Raw genomic sequence first — 21,140 nt, forward strand, 5'->3', positions numbered from 1 at the left:
GCCAATCCCAGCGAACAGGGCAGGAAACAAACCCCGGGCAGGGTGCCAGCCCACCTCAGGGCACGCACACACACCCACACACGCACCAAGCACACACTAAGGACAATTTTAGGATCGCCAATGCACCTAACCTGCATGTCTTTGGACTGTGGGAGGAAACCGGAGCATCTGGAGGAAACCCATGCAGACATGGGGAGAACATGCAAAGTCCACGCAGGGAGGACCCGGGAAGTGAACCCGGGTCTCCTAACTGTGAGGCAGCAGCGCTACCCACTGTGCCACCATGGCACCCCTGAGCAATGTCAAACATGCATAAGTAGGTTAGCACTTTACTTTCTTTACAAACTTTCTTCACATTTTCTCTTCATCTGAAGATGTGAAAGCAGATGATGTGATGGAATGCATGAATGGCAATGAAGTATCCATTCCATTGTAGGCTTCCTTGTAGTTTTCAAATGTGTCAGCTTACTGTTTATGATCAGGAAGATAACATTTTGCACCCTTTCTTAACATTTTGTAACAAGATAAGATGAAGTGGAAGTATCAATTATGAAAACATATTTATAAGCAGTAAAAGAACTGGAAGAAACAAATTATGGTCACTATATTTCTTAGAAATGGGGGAAAAAAAACAGAATACTTTCTATTTCACCCTATACACAACAATCAGAAACTGCCTCCTTAATTTGACTCTGTGTTACATTGAAGTCAATAAAGTAGAATTTGTAGAAAACAGTCCTGTACAAGCATGGTTTGAAGATATCACATTTATAAAGTGTGTAGATTTAAAAATAATGTGAGAGAGACTTTAAAAATTCACTGCCAGCCCTTGCCTGTATCAAATTGTCTGTTGCAAGGATGTTAAGGTTGCGTAGGAGTAGATTAAATGCAGGAATTAAGAAACAGCAGCACCGTGTTGGAATCCGTGCTATAAAAAATAATTGCTGGCATCTCTGTTTCTTGTAATCTACCTGAGATTTTGTGTAGCTGGCTTTCAAAGCAGTAAGCTTCCAAGAATGTTTTCAAAAAGTGCTAAAACAACTTTTTTTTTTTTTAAACTCTTCAGAATATTGCAAAAGGATAGCATCTCTTCCTGGACTGGATATAGGAACGTTTAATATTAGATATTTAGGGAATTTTTATAATAATGACTTGCATGTACTTGTCCTGAGGGGGTGCTTTAAGATTTTTGGGGTGAGTCTCCATTGATTTTTTTTTTTTTTTTTTGAGTAGCAGGCATCGTATATAGCTAACAGGGTGTGCTAAAGGACCAATGCAGGGCTGCACATGTCTATTTATTTTGTATTTGCTTCAAAAATATTCATTACAAATTAATGTTCAATCAAATGCATGTTTTGGTGAAAACAAAATTAAGATATTTAAAAGGCCTCTTCATTCAGAAATACAATTAATGTCTCGGGATGCACAAGTCTTGAAATTAAGTAAACAGTGGGCAGGAGGAACACCTGTTTAAGATGTTCCCCAAGACTAAAGTACCACTGCAGTACATTCGGAATCCCATGAGTCACTGAGGTGAACAAACATTCTGGGCTGCTTTGGTCCTGCCTATAGTATGGATGCCAAGATAAGTTGCTCTACAACCTCATAGCCCAGGCTTAAAAGCCTTGTCCATTCAGTGGGGAGGTGGACGGACGGACTGGAGGAACAGAGGCCAGAAAAGAACCATCAGGAATAATAATTGAGGTAAGAAAGTGAGTTAGCCACCCTAGGGAGACTGGGTAAACTATGGTTCAGCTAGGCCCAGGGATGTTTATATTTCCCCTCCCCTGTCTTTTGCTATTGTTTTTACAACCTGTTCCCTTCTGCATTTTTGCTATAATAATTCCTCCCTTTTTGTATAATTGGTTTTCTTTGGCTTCATTTGGGTTTGGAGTCCACTCAAGTGCATCCCCTCCATTTCAGAGATTTTTACTATTGTGTAGCACTATGTGTCTCTGAGTCCGTCTTAACATTCTATAACAAAAATGAGCATGGATTTCTAAGGATGTGTGGCCAAGTTATAGTTCGGTCAGAACTTTCTTGTTTTGTCCTACAGTAAATCTCTGTGAATATTATCTATTTATTGGGACAAATGTTATGTGTGGCAGGACACTTCCCATTTAATTATTTTTCATATTACTGGTAGGCAAACCCCAGCCTTTCAGAAGGTGGGTGGGCTATAACCCCCTCCTCAGAAGGTATGTCCTATCCTATCACATAAGCTAGGGAGAATTCATAGCTAATAAAATCCAGGGAAGGAAATATGAAGGTGCACAATGTCATTTTTAATATTTACAAAATTATATAATTCACCCTGGTAAACATATAAAAACAAAATGATTACCCTACTGTTGATGTTTTCCTTTATAATTGCTTACAGGTGGGTAATTTTATATTACGCACATTTATTTATTGTACATGAACACAGATTTCTTTCTAGTATACATATTTGAAAGCTCTCCTTAAGTGAGAATCACTTGCACAGATATCTTATCCATCCATATAATCTCTAAATTCATGGCCTTAAATTTTTAAGTCTGATTAGTCAAGCTATTTTTCAAATTTCTTTGGGACATTGTTAAAAACTGAATCAGATATATGGTTTGGTATTAAAGGAAATTATTCATAATTGACACGTGTGCTATAAATTATGATTTTTCATTTTATTGATGTGATGTCTTTTATTTGTCTGGGTCTTGTTATTGCCAAACTTTTTGTCCACATTTGGTCCTACAATGGATATTCTTCAACAGTTTTGTTTTGCTTTATTTTTAACTTTCTATTAAAAGTATGTACTGAGAGTAAAAGCAAATGGCACCTTTTTTGTTTTTTAAATTATAATCTCCACAGGTAATTTGCTCAAGATCAGATGAGTACAACAGTCTGGAGACTTTATGCAATGGCACAACTGAAGGGCCTCTTCTGCGGAACCCTGGTAATCATGACAAGGGTCGTACTCCCCGTTTGCCAACATCTGCTGAGGTGGAATTCTGCTTGAGTCTAACTCAGTATGAAACTGAACCACTGGACAGAACCGCAAACTTCAGCTTTCGGAACACTCTAGAAGGTAAATGACTTGAATGAAAGATTGTAACTGACTATAGCATTTATCACAGGCTGCTGCTACATTGAAGACTATGAATTTCATTTTGTATTTTTAAAGATGTGTTTCATACAACACAATATGTGTTTTTAGTAAATGTCCTGGTTAAACCAGGTAGATAACAGATTGTTCACAGCCTTACACATATTTTTAAGATGTATTGTAGTATAAATGAGTTTATTTTGGGGAAATGTTTTTTGATTAAGAACATAGTTTCACCGAACAGGGTTAGGAATTGATACATTTTTTTTTTGTCCCACTTTGATATTTCCTTTTAGGTTACTAAATGTTGATTTTGTACAAATTGTATCTGTTTCATTTTATTTTTATGCAAATTATTACTGAAGACCTACTTGGAATGTTCTCACAGATTTACAAATACATCAACAGAAAAGTACATTAACTATAAATAACCGTGCTTAAAAGGGAAAATAGCAATTTAAAAAAAAAAATCAGCTGGCAAACTTGAAATGCAAGTCCTGTCACCAAATGGATCACAAAACATAAAAATAAAAATTCCCGTTAAGTGTTCCAGTAGAATTTTAAGCCCCTGGAACTCTGCAGCATGCAAAGACACAGTTCAGCTGAACAATTCTCTCTTCTGGATCTTCACTGATCTCGAATTGTATACACTGAACCCGATAACAGTAGTATGAGAATTTGGCCAGCCAGAGGACACTTTTTAGTCCATTTGGTTAGTTTAAAGCCAAATTGTCCAAATTGCTCCTCGATGTACTTTACTTAAACTTTCTCAAAAAAAAAAAAAAAAAAATTGTCATATGCTTTGTAGTCTTTTAAATTTATTTCAGAGTTTAATTTTCATAATCTTACATGGGCTTTATATAAGGCCTATTGGTCTATAATTACTGGGAAATTATGATCCTTCTTATGGATTAGATTTACATGGGCAATGTTGTGGTCATTAGAGTTTTTGTCTTAGTTAAGCATATTCTAGCAATCACTTCAATTAAAAGTCAATAAATACGCATGATGTCTGTCAGCACTACTGATAATGGGTGGCGCAGTGGTTGCACTCCTGCCTCGCAGTAAAGAGACCTGGGTTCGCTTCCCAGGTTGGAAAATGACTGACTGACTGATGACTACTGATAACTCTTGACCTAATGAGATTTGTTTGTTGTCTTCAATGCACCAAATGCATAAAGTGAAAAAAAACTTCAAACATTGAGCTTGTTTCTTATTTATATTGATGCATTTCCAGTCATGTTTATTTTTTATCTGCAGTATAATTTCTTGAAGACTTCCATGAAATGTTTGTTTAGTTCATTGATTATTTGCTGCTTGTTTTCAGTTGACTTCTAGTTGAAGTTTCAAGTGATCCTGTGAGCCTAATTGTATTTTTTTGTGAAGAATACATAGCAAGTGATGCATTTAACCATACTGTTGTAATTCCAACAATATCATAATTCCAAACTAATACTTTTTTCTCAATCATTTGAGTAATTTTACATTTTGTAATTTTGACAGACTTTCTGTTGGGTGGATTATGCAATCCTGTATATGTTTTCTGTGTGGGGAAAGTGTGCAAAAACATTTAACTTAAATGCCTGTACTATTTTCTAAAAATCATTACTCGACTTTTTGTTGTAAAAATAGTGACTCTTGTTTGTAAAGTTATGACTGATAATTTGAAGTCCTATTTCATAGATAATGGAATGGAGTGAACAAAATTCTCCATTTTCATTGCTAATTGTCTGGTGCCATACTTGGTGTGCAGTCTTTTAAAACTGGGATGTGTATGGGGATAAATCTTTCTAAGAAGGGGGTTTAATTGTTTTAATTCTATTTAGTTTATTTTTTATTATTTTTTTTTTTTTTGCTAACCAAAAAATAATTGAAATGAGTTTTCTGTTATATTGCCTCTCTTTTATGGATTATATGGGAATGATTTCTTTTTTAACATATTCTTACTTTTAAATAGGCTTTGCAAATCCAGTTGATGGTGTAGCTACACAGGCGCAGAGTACTTTGCACAATGCTCTCCATATTTACATGAATGGATCCATGTCTCAAGTTCAAGGCTCCGCAAATGATCCAATCTTTTTGATTCACCATGTGTTTGTGGACAGGTGAGTGTGCACCCATATGAATTTACTCATATGAATGTAATTTTATTTTATTTATTTACAGGAAAATTTCACTTTCATTTGATATAATGCAACTTCAAAGCCAGATATTCTAAATATAATGGCATTGTAAATAACTTCTCTTGATGTGTAGTCAACACAAAGTTGTATGAATCTTAAAATCCTATTAGCTACTTTAATCACTTCAGTAAAATGTCTGTTTTATGACCAGTCCAATAAAACTCCTAAATCCTTCCTGTGAGTTCTTCTTTCAGGTTTCTGCCTCCCTCCTCATAATGGGTAGTCATATTTAACAATTTGATTCTGATGTGTAAAACCTCACTTTTATTTACAATACATCTATCAAAATCTGAATTCTATGCAGGTCCATCTGCAATGATTGTGCTGAGGCCAGAGTATCTGACGTTTTACCTGGTTTAGTATTGCATGCAAAACAGCTTGTTATGTACATTTTGTAAAAGATCATTAACATACATTAAAAGGAGCAGTGGATTCAGCTCCAATTCCTAAGGGACTTTTCTTTTATTATCCATTGATTCAAAACAGGTTTCAAACGCTCTAACGTATTTTGTGTTTAAGCCAGTTTTTGTTCTTGTCTACACAATGCACCTTCAAATCCAGCTTCCACAATCCTCCAGTGCAGTAACTTATCAAAAGTGTTTTGAAAATTGAAAGAAGCAGTGTGTGTCAAATTCTTTAGCCGTTTACTCACAAAATTCTACCATTTCAATGAGACCTCCAAGTCTAAACCCACATTGACTGTTCACAGCTCCACATGTATAATTGCTATGCGATTTTTTTTTTTTTTTTTTTTTTTTTTTCCCTGAAATATGTACTATTTAATTACCTATCACAGATGTTAAACATACTAGCCTATAGCTTACTGCCTTTTCATTGGTTAAGTATATTAGAAATTTTCCTGTATACAGTGAAATATTCCAGGGTAAAATATGTACTGCATACCGTTTTATACAATATTATTATAGTGATTATGAAATGGCGTTTTATCTATTTAAAAATGTCTGTGTTCTCAAATTCACAGTACTTTCAAACATTTAAATCTTTCACATTGCCATTTTTAGCATTTTTCTGAGTTTCTGGCATTGAACCAACAGTATATCATGAAGCAAACAGAAATGTATAAGGTGCCTGAAACTACAAACCCCCCCCCCCCCCCCTTCAGATGATGCATTTAAGACATTACAGCACAGAAAAAAACGATACACCTGACTTCTCTTGTACATTTAAACTGAATTTAATGTGCCAACTTTTATGCCTCAAATGATTTTTAATTTCATAAATTTCATGATTGTTTTACAATTAAATATACCATATGTATTTAAATCCAGAGTTAATGCATATCTCCAAATGCCTTCCCTGTTACTGAATTTTGATTTTTTGCATTTACAGTTTTTACCATGTACTTAACCGAGACCAACTATTTATTCCCTTAAGTCAAACTTCTGCCAAAATTGGATTTCACCTTTCACCATATGTAACAGAAGTCTAAGTGTTTACCAAACCTTTAAGTTCATACAATGGGATTCAATGTGTACTATGGGTAGAGATGCTGTGTTCCGTTTAACTTGGAAGTCAGATGTCAGAGCTAGTAATGACATCACACTCGAATTGACCATGTTCCAGTAAAACATTCAGAAAACCAATATGGTTGTACTCGGGTTGGGAACCTTTTGTTGTGCTTGCTCCATTGGAATAAATAACAGTTGTTAACAAGGCACTACACATTGTGTATCCAAGCACTGTAGCAACATATCCACAAATAGAAGTTGCACAGTACTGTGTGTATGACAGGTTTAATGAGACACACATAGACAGAAGTGCTAATAAACAGTAAATACTACAGCTTTCATTAAACTTTATGGTGTAAGTCGCCATTTTGGATTGATGTCATGATCACGACAAACTCAGACTTGACAGACCAGCCCAGAGTTTCCAAGCTGAAAATTCCAATTTCCAACTTCAAATGGAATGCAGCAAAATTCATACTCTGAAGTACATTAGGCTATTATATATTGATCTTAAAGGGTATACTACAATATATAAAAATTCTAAAGAAACTTTTAACCATTTTTCATGGATATTCTTCTGCTTTTGGATAATGTTAAGCATAATTTTGCTATTGGATTATTAAGAGTCTGCGGTGGGCTGGTGCCCTGCCTGGGGTTTGTTTCCTGCCTTGCGCCCTGTGTTGGCTGGGATTGGCTCCAGCAGTCCCCCGTGACCCTGTAGTTAGGATATAGCTGGTTGGCTGATGGATGGATTATTAAGAGTGGCTTAGGAGTCTTCTAATTAAGAAAAAGTAAGTCGATATGCAGTATAGTCTAACAAGACAGCATGAATTTATCCATACATGATCTTGGCCCGTTTGTTTTCAGCTTCAACCTTTTTCTTTTGCTTCTAACTGCAGACATGTGGTTTGTCATTCTCGGGTTCAGTTCTGGAGGACCAATGTCGCTGCAGGTTTTTTTTCCCAACCATTTTTCTTCTTTAACTTAGAATCCAGCCTTAATTAAGCAAGTGTTTTCTTCCACTTTGTGTGTGTGTTTTTTTGCAAACTGATTTATGCTAATTTTCCTGATTGAACAAAGCAGGGTAGAGTTTCAGTGCTTAACAATTCTTTTGTTATTTTGAATTTTGATATTTGTTAATTTTTGAGGTTATTTATGCCATCAATTAATAAACACACTGTTTTTTTGTTTTTTTTTTTAAATTGGTGTCACTTGCCCTGGTGTCTGCTATGCTTGCCATTAACTTGTCAGTGATACAATTAAGAGGAAAAACTCCACAGAAAAGAGGAGTTAAAAAGATAATGATAGAATTAGTCAGTCAGTCAGTCATCATCCAACCCGTAATATCCTAACACAGGGTCACGGGGGGTCTGCTGGAGCCAATACAACTTCTAAAATTATAGAGAAAAATACAAACATTCATTTTCTATAAATGCCAATTTAACACTAATGCTTTTTTTCTGAATGCAAAAGAAAGTAAAACAAGCAGATATTTAAGTAATGAATTCAATAAAAGTTAAAAATGACTCAATTATCAATGTGGTTGAAACAATAACTTGCAGCCACAGGTAGGGCTCCCAGGACTGAAGCTGAAGAAGCACTGGGCTAATGCTTTCTGAAATTATTTGCATTCTTTGAGCTTTAATATTTATAAAGTTATGAGTGAAGTTGCTGTCCTTTATGGTTCTTCAGTCTGGCATCTTTCTTTATTTACAGAAGTTTGATTCTATATACAAGTATTGACTTCTGAATGCCAACTGTTAATTATGTAATCATCCACACTTGTGGATTCTTTCTGTTATCAACTATCATAATAAGTACAAGGTGAAGTGGCTTGATGTAATCTCAGTAGTTATTTAAAAATCCTCAAAGGAATGGCAATATAAATATTCTTCCTGTATCCACTTGGATGGATCCCATGGAACTTGAACGTGTTTGTCTGATTCTTTAAACAGTCATGCTGACTCAGCAATGGTCCTTGTTTCAGTTTTGATAAAGGAATGTAAACAGTGTTCTGTGTTTATAGATCAGAAACGGATGCTTTCCAGAAACTTTTTTTGTGCCTCAGAATTTAGGGTATGAGGTGTTGTTTTTTAGCATATATGTATGGGATGAAAAATGTTCACATCACCTGATACATACTTTGGTGTTGCAGTAATAGGCAGTGTGGACTGTAGAGGGTGCTTGTGCTGCACTTCAAAATCCAAAGGATAACCGAAAGAACCGAAGTAATGAAAGAAAAGGGTTTTATTATCCAGACAAGGTGAACCGTCAAAAACAAATCCCCACAAACATATATGGCTAAGCTTTCAGGCCCTCCTATTTACCATCAAGCCTCCGTTCTGTGTCCAGCTATTTTAGAGCTGGGAGAAGACACTGCTAAGGCCTCCTGTATATTGACTGCAGGGGCCTTTTTTAAGGCTAGGTCAGGAAACCCATCAGGGTAAGTGTTCACAAGTGTCTCCAGGTTACCTGGCCAACATTTAAAGGCCGGTCAGTAACCCTGAGCAGGTCCTGCTAATGGCACTAGTTTTTCTATAGGAATGTGATTGGGGAGGGTCAGCCTGTCTGTCCTCCCCAATAATCCTGTGACTTTTAAAAAGTGAGACCTAGTGGCTTGGGGGATATTTACAAGGGTAAAAAGTAAATTAGTTCCTAGTCCCACTTTCACACTAGAATCAAAAAATGATATTCTGACAGACATACTTGCCATTTACTATTTTCTGACTACCAACAAGATATAGTGGGTTGGAAAATGACTGACTGACTGAAAGGGCAGTACACACTCAAAAAAAATCTCTCTCTATCCAAACTTAAAAAAAAATATTAAGAGTCTGTTATACACACATCTGCAAAGTAAATGTTCAAAACAGCAAATGAATGCTTGTCATGTAAAGATTAAGGAGTCAGAAACACTATCTAATTATACATTAATCCAGCTCAGGAATGTGTCAGATTCATAGTCTAAACACTCTGCATATCTGAGCCAAAAATGTGATCACTGAAAGGGTGTCATTCCCATAACAAGTAATTTGAGAGTTGGTTGCCTAAACTATTGCTGTTAAATGGAAGGCAGAATTTCATCAGACATTTACTGACCATAAAGCAGCTTGAAAATGGCAAAAAGATCTCCTTTTGCAGTGACTGTTTAAGAACAACAATGTTATTACTTCTGTAAGTGATGCAATCAAGCATTCATTAAACGATGTAGCCCTATTGTTACTGTTCATAAACTGATGCTTTTCAGATATGCTGTTTTTTTTTTATTTGTTTTAAGCAAGTGTACGATTCTATAGACATGTAGACATGTATGCAAAGTAATGGACAGTTGACTCCTTGTTTCACAGTAAACTGTTTGTTTAAACTCACCGAGTGCCTCATCAATGGATTGGATACATTTGGCTATTGAATGAAGTAGATTTCATCTGTACTGTTATGGTTGAGACTGGTATGGGTTTTTTTTCCTGATTTATTTTATGACTGCTATGAAAACAACATGAATGTGGAACTTTTTTTTTTTTTGTTTATCAAGCACCACTCAAGAATGCTCTGTAAGAAGCGTGAGCATTTTCTCTGCCTAATTTTTTTTTTTTTTTTTTTAAATGTTATTTTGAAAATTTTATTTTTTGTAAGCTGCATTTCTGTAAGAAACATGCATTTCACTTGAAGAAAACTGCATACGTTTTTTGCCAGTAAAGTCAGGTTGTTCAGATATATTCATTTAAAAGTTTACTTTTTTTCCTTTTACTTAATTCAAGTTAAAATGCCTCTTTTATACATAATGTTTGTGCTTCAGACTTGCTTCTAGTAGCTGCGCAGCTTGATACTTGATTTTAAGTCTGCTTGCTTAATTCTCACACTCTACCTAAACAAATAAAAAAGGAATGCTTTATGCAAAGTCAGTCTCCGCTACAAACCAGTGTTAATACTAAATGTTAATATCATCCTACAGATCAAAGCAATTCAAATTATTCCACGCCCTCAATTCCACTCGACACATTTCTGGAAAAGCAGCTGACAGCCAAATGGAGTCTGTCAGAATCAACTTTCACCATACTCGAAATATTTTAATTTAATATACAAGTGGAAATATTTAATATCTTTGACCTTAAAAATGTATAATATAACATCAGCTTTGTTTTTGTGTGTGTAAACTAAATTTCAGTTCAGAAATGTGCATCTCTGTGTACTGAAAAGTATTTAAAATAATGATGATCAGCCATTATTGTGTAAAATGGGACATGTTTTCAAACCTGACCTTTTTTTAATACAATTTAATTGAAATGTACTTTTTTTTTTGGAATTAACCAAGAAAATTGAATTTTCTGAGAAAGTAATTAAAGCACTTGTGAGAGAGCTGTATTTTCCTTTAAATATTGAGCATTATATTGTTTGATTAAAACTTATTGGGGGCAAACACAAATAACCAGGCCTATCACATCAGAAACTGACAGCATAGTAACACAGTGGGTAGCACTGTTGGGACACAGTTCCAGACTCTCTTGTACAAGTTGTGGCCACATTTCCTCTCACAAGACAAAAATGTGCAGTATTGGCTAACTGATGGCTTTAAATCTAGACCTGTACGAGTGAGTTTGTGAGTGGGCATTTTTAAGACCCTGCAAAGTCCTAGTGCCACTTCTTCTTCCTGTTGGTGCTTCCCAAACCCCAATCTTGTTAATTGGAAAAGGAGCGAAGAGTAGTAGAAAATACTTCAATGAGCTTTAGAGAGAAATTACCACAATTATGTTTGTTTCCTTATCAAACTCTCTCTTGATTATGTAAGCAGCATGCCATTTCACTATAGACCAGTGGCCTTTATCATATCATGAAGACCTATTAGGTAATTTCATTCCCAACTCCATCTTTGTCTATCTGTTGCACAAGGCTTTCCCTCACCTGGCAGCACTGATTGTTTGTTTTTATTTTTTAATTTTGCAAGTGCCTTCAGTACTATACCCCTTAACACGGATGGCTGGAAACTCCAAGATATGTAGGTGGATGAGCCTATGGTGTCATGGATAATTGACTCTCTGTTGGGCAGGCCACAGCTTGTGAGACTCAAGGACTGTGTTTCTGAAACAGATGTGAGCACCAGAAGGAATGGTCCTGTCTCCTTTACTCTGTACACCTCCAACTATAAATATAACTTCAGGTCATGTCACTTGCAGAAATTCTTAGATGACTTTGCACTTATGGAGTATATTGATAATGGGGATGAAACAGAGTATAGGAGGAGAACTTTGTTTCTTGGTGCTGAAAGAATTGTCTGCACCTTAACATTCACAAAAACAAGGAACTGGTTATTGACTTTGCACCAAAGAGCCTTTATGTCCAGTCACTATTCAGGGAGTGGATGTAGAGGTGGTACCTTGCTGAAAGTACTTGGAGGTCTACATCAGTGACAGGCCGGACAGGTCTCCTAACATAGTGCAACTATACAGTATATGAAGGGTAGGGCAGACTGTTTGGTTTTTTTTTTTGTTTCTTTCCCTTTTAATATGAGTCGTGACATCCTGTACATGTTCTACAACTCTGCGGTGGCCTGCGGCAAACACAACAACAACAATACTAATGCATATATTAGAAATGGGTACCAAAACGTTGTGAAATAATCATACTATTTGGCTACAGCCACTTTCTTCTAGTCCTGGTTGGGTTTAGTCTTCATCATATTTTACAATGCTTACTTGTGCATTTGTGGCATTTGAGATAATACGTTGCAGATAAAGAAGCACAACTGGAAAGCGTGTGTTTCAGTTTGTGTTTATTAGTTTTTATTCAGGCCACAGGTCATTTTAATAGACTTCTTTTTTTTGTCCCCATATATTTTAGTATTTTTGAGCAGTGGCTAAGAAGACACCAGCCAGTCAGAGATCTCTACCCAGCAGTCAACGCTCCAATTGGTCACAACCACGACTACCACATGGTGCCTTTCATACCACTGTTCCAAAATGGGGACTACTTTGTTTCATCATTGGATTTTGGATATAATTACGCTTATTTGTTAGAACCAGGTGAGACTTCATGGATTATGGTTTTTTTTTTGTTTTGTTTTTAATATTAAACACTTCCTTCTTTTTTGTCTCTGCCATTCCCTAAGGTGTAAACTTTATGAGAATAGTTTTTGGGATAATTTTGTTGTTTTGTTCAGTGCTGGGGTAAAGTTCTTATCCTGCTAGAAATCAAATGTTAACCACTTAATTCTGTGACTATCCAAGTGATTACTTTTTCTTCTGCTAGCAAGTTGTTGTTCAATTCTAAGTTTACCATTGGATGCTTACATTTGTGCCCAGTGAAATGTTTCATTCAAATAATTGCCGCGAAGATAAACTCCAGCCACTCCCCACCCTCATTTTTGCATTTAATTTTATACCTTATTTCAGTTTGTAGAAACAACTCACTTTCTTCCAAGATTGATAACTTATCAACACCAGAACAATTCAGTTGAGCATTTGATGGGAAAGGTGTGTAGCTTTAAGAGCACCAGCACAAATAAAGATTAGAAATAAAGTCTGTTATCATTTTTGGTATATAATGTATTTCATGACACTATTTATAGAAATATTGTCTAATAACAAATAGTAACATATTTTTAGACAACACTAATGTGCATATTAAATAGATTCCATTGCATAGCTCAATAATTAATCACATACTGTTGTTTTTATATTTCATTGTTCTCTTTTTCACTAATGAAATATTAAAAAGGAAAATGTTTTATAATGGATTAAATGCAAATTACATAGAAACACTAATAAAAATTGAAAATTATGGTCTGGTACTCACACTGATGAACTGCACACAGAGGTTTGTGTCTTAATTGTTCTCAATGACTCTCCAGGATTAGTCATATCATGCCCACTCCTTGAAAATCTGAAGGATAAAGGAAGTTCGATTGATATATTGGGATTTTACGCCATCACTGTCAAGATTGATAATAGAGCGGACAGATCTCTTGGCATTTATTAACGGATCTCTCGGTGCAAGATATATATTAGATCCGCCAAAAAAATATACTGTATGATACAATGCTAAAGTGTGTGTGTGTGTGTTATGTGTCCAGTTCCTCTGAGCAATCTGATTGGTCAGTTTGACTTTGGTGACGCACTTCCTGTTTAAGTAGGGAGTGTGAGACACATGTGGAGGAGTAAAGGTGTAACAGACCCAGTGAAAGTCGTATTCAAAAGTCTGAGTCAAGAGTCTGAACACCGGTCAGGACAGGTTCACACAGACAGGCTCTAGAGGAAAGACCATGATGGAACACATAAGGCATGAGATATTGATTTTTTTTTAATTTATTTTATTACCTGAATTCAACAGGTGACAAAGTTTTATCTAAAATATATACTGTATACTATTTATATGTAATTAGTAATACTCCTACAGCAGCAAATGACTGACTATTGTGCAAGTTTTGTTTTTGTTTGTTGTGCATTTATGTACAGTGTTTACTTTGTGGAAAATCTTACAAAGACATTTGTGAAGGTTAACAATGCATTCCTTCTGCCAAAGCGGCTCCTTTAATATTTTGCTTTTTCCAGCCATTATGACTTTCATGCAATCAAAGAGACTTTTTTTGAAGTTGCTTTTTGGCAAAATATGTATCCATAACCAAAGTTTTATCAGTGGTACTAGATAATGTTCTTTAGGCTTCCCGTGCTTCCTTCTTTACACTATGTAAACTCCAAATCATTCCATAGCATCAATGTACAAGTAAGTGCTTTTCTAAATGACGTTAATTGTATGCCCAGGACAACCTCCTCAGAGGATGTGACATTCAACGTTGGGGGGCCTCCTGCCAGCGTCAGAAGCTTCAGCTTTCTTTTTAGATGCTAAAAATGCAATAGATGTTTGCCTACAAATTTATATTGTAGTAATTCTGAAGTGTGTTTTTATACAGGACTTGCTTCAAAGTACATTTAACAATACACGCTACTACTGAATACATAATATTCTGCAATGCTTTGGACAGACATTCACAAACTAGTAAGTTTAAAAATAAACTGGGCAATTCAAAAGAAAATTTTTAATTTGAATTATGCCAATAACCCAATCATCCAATGCAAAGATTCAGAGCCGTGATTTATTTAGGAATTTAATTACTTTGCTAAAAATTGCCACACAGCATCTCTGTCCTTCACAGCACATGCAAATTCTTTTGGTGTTCTTATAGGTTTTTTCAAAAACTACTTCTTGTACAGCAGCTGAAAAGACCACCAAACTTTGTAACATGTTCTTCTGTTTTACATTGGTTATATAAGACTCCATATAACAGGATGGTCTGTAACTTCTGGCCTTTTATTATTCCAACCTATCCGAAAATATACCATGTGTCCCGTTGGCTCCTCTTCTAAAGTCAAATGCACTCAATCTGCAGATGTTGCACTCTCTTGCATTAAAAACTGCAATCAGGCTTATACAAATAATTATATGCCAGTAAGTTTAACTTGCATGATGGGTACATTTATGGAAGCAATTACTAGGAAAAAGATTGAGCTTCATGGGATTAAAAACCAGAAGTATTGGTAAACAATTCTCAAGCATACAATATTAGATTGGACACCTTCCCTTTTATTATTGCAGATCAGTTTAAATACCTAGGGGTGAATATCACAAGTAAACATAAAGCTCCTTATCAACAAAATTTCGCCGTCTGTATGGAAAAACTTAAGCAAGACTTGCATAGATGGTCAACCCTTCATCTCACTCTAGCTGGAAGAATTAACATTGTTAAGATGAATATCCTTCCTAAGCTTCTCTTTTTATTTCAAAACATTCCAATATCCATCCATCCATCCATCCATTATCCAACCTGCTATATCCTAATACAGGGTCACGGAGGTTTGCTGGAGCCAATCCCAGCCAACACAGGGCGCAAGGCAGGAAACGAACCCCGGGCAGGGTGCCAGCCCACCGCAGGGCACGCACACACACACATCCACACACCAAGCACACACTAGGGACAATTTAGAATCGCCAATGCACCTAACCTGCATGTCTTTGGACTGTGGGAGGAAACCGGAGCACTCAGAGGAAACCCATGCAGACACGGGGAGAACATGCAAACTCCACGCAGGGAGGGCCCAGGAAGCAAACCCGGGTCTCCTAACTGCGAGGCAGCAGCACTACCTACTGCACCACCGTGCAGCCCAACATTCCAGTATACATTAAAAAAAATCATTCTTTAAGCAATTAGATTTAACCATAACCTCATTTATTTGGAACCTAAAACATCCACATATCCAGAGAGCGACCCTACAAAGACCTAAGACAGAAGGTGGCATGGCTCTGCCTAACTTTCAGTTTTATTACTGGGCAGCAAACATACAAGCTATGAAAACCTGGACACAAATAAATGAACATACACAGGCTTGGTCCGCAATAGAAGTAAAATCTTGCAGTACATCTTTATATTCCCTGGTTTGTGCCCCAATAAATGCAAATTATCACCAATATACTAATAACCCAATTGTGCTTCACTCACTCAGAATATGGAACTAATGTAGAAAGCATTTTAAGATGGAGAATCTTTTATCTGTGGCACCTCTACATGAGAACCACCTTTTTCAACCCTCACAAACATATGTAGTTTTTGATATCTAGAAAACATTTGGGATTAAATTGCTTAGAGATCTTTATATAGACAACATCTTTGCATCCTACGAACAATTACATTACAAATTTAACTTTCCAGCAACACCTTTCTTTCACTATCTTCAAATTAGAAACTTTGTTAAACAGAACCTGCCCAGTTTTCCTCATCTCGCACCTTCCTCTATGCTGGAAAAATATTGCTCAGTTTCAAGGACTCGGACAGTATTTCTGCAATATATAAAATTATTTTACAGTCCCTCCCTTTCAAAGATCCAAGAGGACAATGGGGAAAAAGGATCTATCCCTCAACATATCAGAAAAGGAGTAGAAGGTAGCAATGCAGAGACTTCACTCGAGCTCCATATGTGCAAAGCATACACTTATTCAACTCAAAATTATATATTGAGCTCATCTGTCTCGCTTAAAACTGTCCAAAATGTTTCCAGGGCAAGATCCAACCTGCGAACGCTGCAATCAAGTCCCAGTCTCACTGGGTCACATGTTTTGGGCCTGCACAAATTAACATCATTTTGGATCAAAATGTTTAAATGTCTTTCAGACAGCCTTGGTGTCACAATCCCTCCTAATCCACTAACAGCTGCATTTGGTGTCCTTCCAGATGGGCTTAAAGTGGAGAAGGACAAACAAACTGTGATTGCCTTCACTACACTATTGGCACGCAGACTTGTTTTGCTAAACTGGAAGAATCCTAACTCTCTCCTCTTTTAAGTCAGTGGGTAACTGATGTTTTATATTATTTGAAATTGGAAAAAATCTAATTCTCAGAGGATCTGTGCAGAACTTTTTCAAAACCTGGAGGGATCTAATCAATAATATTTTAGAATAAGCTCTTAAAACACTGAGGAAGTAGATTCTCTTCCCATTTCTTTTTCTTCCCCATTTATCTTTTTCCGCCTATTAAACTCATCAATTGATTTATTTTTACTAGCTTTAAGTTTTATTCCCTTCCCCCTGCTCTTTCTCAGAAGAGGGGGTTGATTTGTTTTCAATCCTATTTTTTTGTAAAAAAATGATCTATTTGTATGGAATGATGACAATAAAATAAAAAACAAAACTGCAATCTGGCTTATACAAATAATTATATGCCAGTAAGTTTTTAACTTGCATGACGGGTACATTTATGGATGCAATTATTAGGAAAAAGATTGAGCTTCATGGGATAAAAAACAGAGGTATTGGTAAACAATAAGCATGGCTTCAAACTGGGGATATCATGTTTCACAAATGTGCTGGAATTCTATGAGGAAGCAGCAAAAGCATATACAGTATATGTTAATTATCTCAATTTTCAGAACACTTTTGATAAGGTATCACAGTAGAAGTTAGTCATTAAATTAAAAGAATTGGGAATGTGTAAAGAAACCAGTAAAGAGTAGATTGAACACATACGTGAGAAAGTTTTTCTTCACGTAGCGAACCATAGACACCTGGAATAAATCATCAAGTATTGTGGAACTTTAGGGAAGTTCAAAATTGGACTTGATGTTATTTTGGAAGAAATTGGGTGCATTAGAATGACAAGCTATGGTTGACTGAATTGCTGGTTCTCATCAAAACTGTTCTAATTGTGAATTGCATATGTCTATTTTGAGCTAATGAGAAGTACTTTGCATTTATTAAAACTAAATGAACCTCAATTGTAGAACCAGGCTAATCCAAGTGAGACTTATTCAGCTAGGTCTTGATTTCATATGCATATTTCATAGAAAAGCCAGCTAAGGACCAGGGCGATTGTATTCTAAGTTTATTTTGTCGCAGATAAACCAGTTTACAATACCAGACCTTTGAAGATGGTGTCTGATGTTGTGTGGTCTTGTTGTTTGTTGCTCCTTGTTTGAGGGTAGAAGTTTGATTAACTTGGAGTTCAGCCTCATTTCATCAGACAGGAATTAACCATGGATGTAACTCCAGACCATTTTAGGGTAATCTCATTCACTGTTTTCTATATGCATATCACTGAGATAAGGTAGGAAAATAGGAATACTGTGACAATTACCCACATAGATACAGAGAGTATAGGTTGGAAAATTAATAGAGATAAAGCTGGACTTATATTAAGCACTGTAAATGTTTCCACATACCTTCAAGATTACTTTTATGGGTCCCATTTCAGAATTTCCAGAGATCAGATGTTAACTTAGTAACTTATGAAAAAGAAGCATTCTTATTGCATCTGGCAGTGTCATAGGAAGGTAATACGAAAGTTTCATGTTTGTAGACAAAATATTGGATTGGATGTAAGAGGGACGTTCAAAAAGTTTCCAGCCTTTTTTTTTTTTTTTTTTAAACTCTCTATTAAAAATTGCAAAAACAAATTACATGACTTTTCTACATAGTCACTTTCTTGTAGTGATGCAACTTTCCCTGTCACATGACACTCTCAGACACAAACAATTGCTATTCCTTCCACCTTCACCGTTTCCAACAAAAATATAAGTGCGGAAACTTTTTGAACGTTCTTCATATATCTGTACTTAAATTGGAGCTGAACTAATGAAGGCCTAAATGTGCGTTAAGCATGTTGCATAAGATTGAGCACATTTTATTAATTTAACAGAACTTTGGGTCAATATGAAATGAATGTGTAACCTTTATAGGCTTGTTCCCTTTATTAAATCCACCTCCCTCACCCCAGACCACATGTCTTCTAAATCTTTTTGTTAAGTTTCTGTAATAAAAATTTTACCATGATTAAAGCACTTCTCCAAACAGCACTATAGCTCACCTACCATCCTCTATTTTAAGAGGTTTGTGATGTACTGTAGGTGCCTACTATTGAGTCAAATAATGATCACATCCAATGATAATCATGGCGGCATAAAAGACTGCTAGGCATTCTCAGATGTCTAAACTTGTGGATGAAACCCCAGGGTGTCCATTCTCGGGTAGAAGCAAAGGAGACAAAAGGAATTTTGAAATATGGAATTATGAATTAATATGAATTATTCTTACTGATAGAATGCAGACAAAAGACCAAACTGCTCAGCATGACTCCAATCTGCAGCAGGGTTGCTTTAAAGAAGCAGTGTCTTCAAACCTCCACCCCCTTTACTGCATGTGGCAGCTTTGCATTCATATTTGAAATTGTATGTATATAGTACTTTTTTTTTTTTTTTTTTTTGTCTTGAGGCAATTTTAAAAAGGAAACGTCTGGTTATTTGGTCACTCCGTGGCTTCGGAGTACTATTTTAAGGAAAGTTGCCTCCGTTGTGTTAAATGAAGTAAAGAGTAACAGAGATCAAATATTTTAAAGATTTTTTTTTAAAGGTTTTGTATTCGGCCTAAGTTTATCAAAGTTAATTTTTCAACCAGTAGGCACACAAACTTCTTTGGGTAAACTTTTATGCAGCTAGCATGCAATGAAGGAAGGTGGAGCTCAAAGATAGGTCAGCATTTGCACCCTCTCTCCAGTAAAGCTACCCTATTTGTTATTTTAAAAGTCCTTTTACAAATTCAACAATTTTCCTTAATATGTGTGTTTCTAACACGGCATGCGTCTTTAACACCTTTCATTTGCCTTTCCTTTACTGGAGGGTTCTGACCTATTGAAACTGACAATGTGGTCCATTCATCTTTCTTCTTTATATATTATCCATCCATTATGCAACCCGCTATATCCTAACTACAGGGTCATGGGGGTCTGCTGGAGCCAATCCCTGACAACACAGGGTGCAAGGCAGGAAACAAACCCCGGGCAGGGCATGCGCACACACACATCCACACACACCAAGCACACACTAGGGACAATTTTTAGGATCGCTAATGCACCTAACCTGCATGTCTTTGGACTGTGGGAGGAAACCAGAGTACCCGGAGGAAACCCATGCAGACATGGGGAGAACATGCAGACTCCATGCAGGGAAGACCCGGTAAGCGAACCCAGGTCTCCTTACTGTGAGGCAGCAGTGCTACCCACTGCGCCACCGTGCCACCCTATTATATATTAGTTCTTCTCAAAACTAAACAATCCATCTTTATGTAAAACCATTCATTCCAATTAACATTTTTGTATAAGCAATATCATGCCTGACACAAGTTAGTCTTAGAAAGCTGCACAGTTTGTCAGTAGTGTTGAGAACAACATTCTTATTGCATTTTATATATATATATTTTTTTTTTAACTGTACCCATTAACATAAGATTACTGTGGACTTTGAGCGCCTATCCAAGCAGCACTTGAGACCTGACTAGAAGTAGCTTGGACGGAGTTCAGTCCACCAATCACTTTAACCTGCAAATTGCTGGAATGTGGAAAGAAGCTGGAATACCTGAAGTGGACTTTTTTTGTACCTGTTTTGTGGACTTGGAGAAGGCATATGACTGTTCCTCAAGGGATTTGATTGGGGAGAATTTGGGGTGCCAGGAGAGTACAAGGTTTCAGGGCCACTACTAAATAAGGGCAGTTTGGTTCCTGTTTAATCACAGTGAGAATGGTGTCTGCATACTTGGGCAAAACATCAACACTGTCCTCTGTGCGTGGAACTGTGCTCTGCCTGTGCTTTGTCTCCTGTGTTGTTTGTGATTTTCATGGATCGGGTATCAAGGTGCAGCTGGGGATGGGAGGTGTCTGGTTTGGCAGACTTATAATCGCATCACTGCTTTTTACAGAGGACTCTGGTCCTGCTGGCTTCATCGAGCTGTGAACTCCAGCATGCACTGGTGTGGTTTGCAACTGAGTATGAAGCAGTAGCTATCAGGATCCACCCTTCCAAATCTGAGGCCATGATCTTCAGTAGGAAAAAGGTTGATTGTCCTCTCTGAGTGAGGGGTGAGTTACTGCCTGAA

At 36.5% G+C, this 21,140-nt stretch overlaps 1 protein-coding gene across 1 annotated transcript in view; it reads left to right on the forward strand.

Annotated features, from left to right (window-relative positions):
• Positions 1-21,140, forward strand: part of tyr (tyrosinase) — a 39,163-nt gene that overhangs the window by 16,899 nt on the left and 1,124 nt on the right. The window contains exons 2-4 of the mRNA XM_028800416.2: positions 2,851-3,067; positions 5,043-5,190; positions 12,573-12,754. Coding sequence (XP_028656249.1) covers positions 2,851-3,067; positions 5,043-5,190; positions 12,573-12,754 — 547 coding nt within the window. The remainder of the gene's footprint in view (positions 1-2,850; positions 3,068-5,042; positions 5,191-12,572; positions 12,755-21,140) is intronic.

The sequence above is a fragment of the Erpetoichthys calabaricus genome, chromosome 4 (assembly GCF_900747795.2).
Source record: "Erpetoichthys calabaricus chromosome 4, fErpCal1.3, whole genome shotgun sequence".
NCBI lineage: Eukaryota > Metazoa > Chordata > Cladistia > Polypteriformes > Polypteridae > Erpetoichthys > Erpetoichthys calabaricus.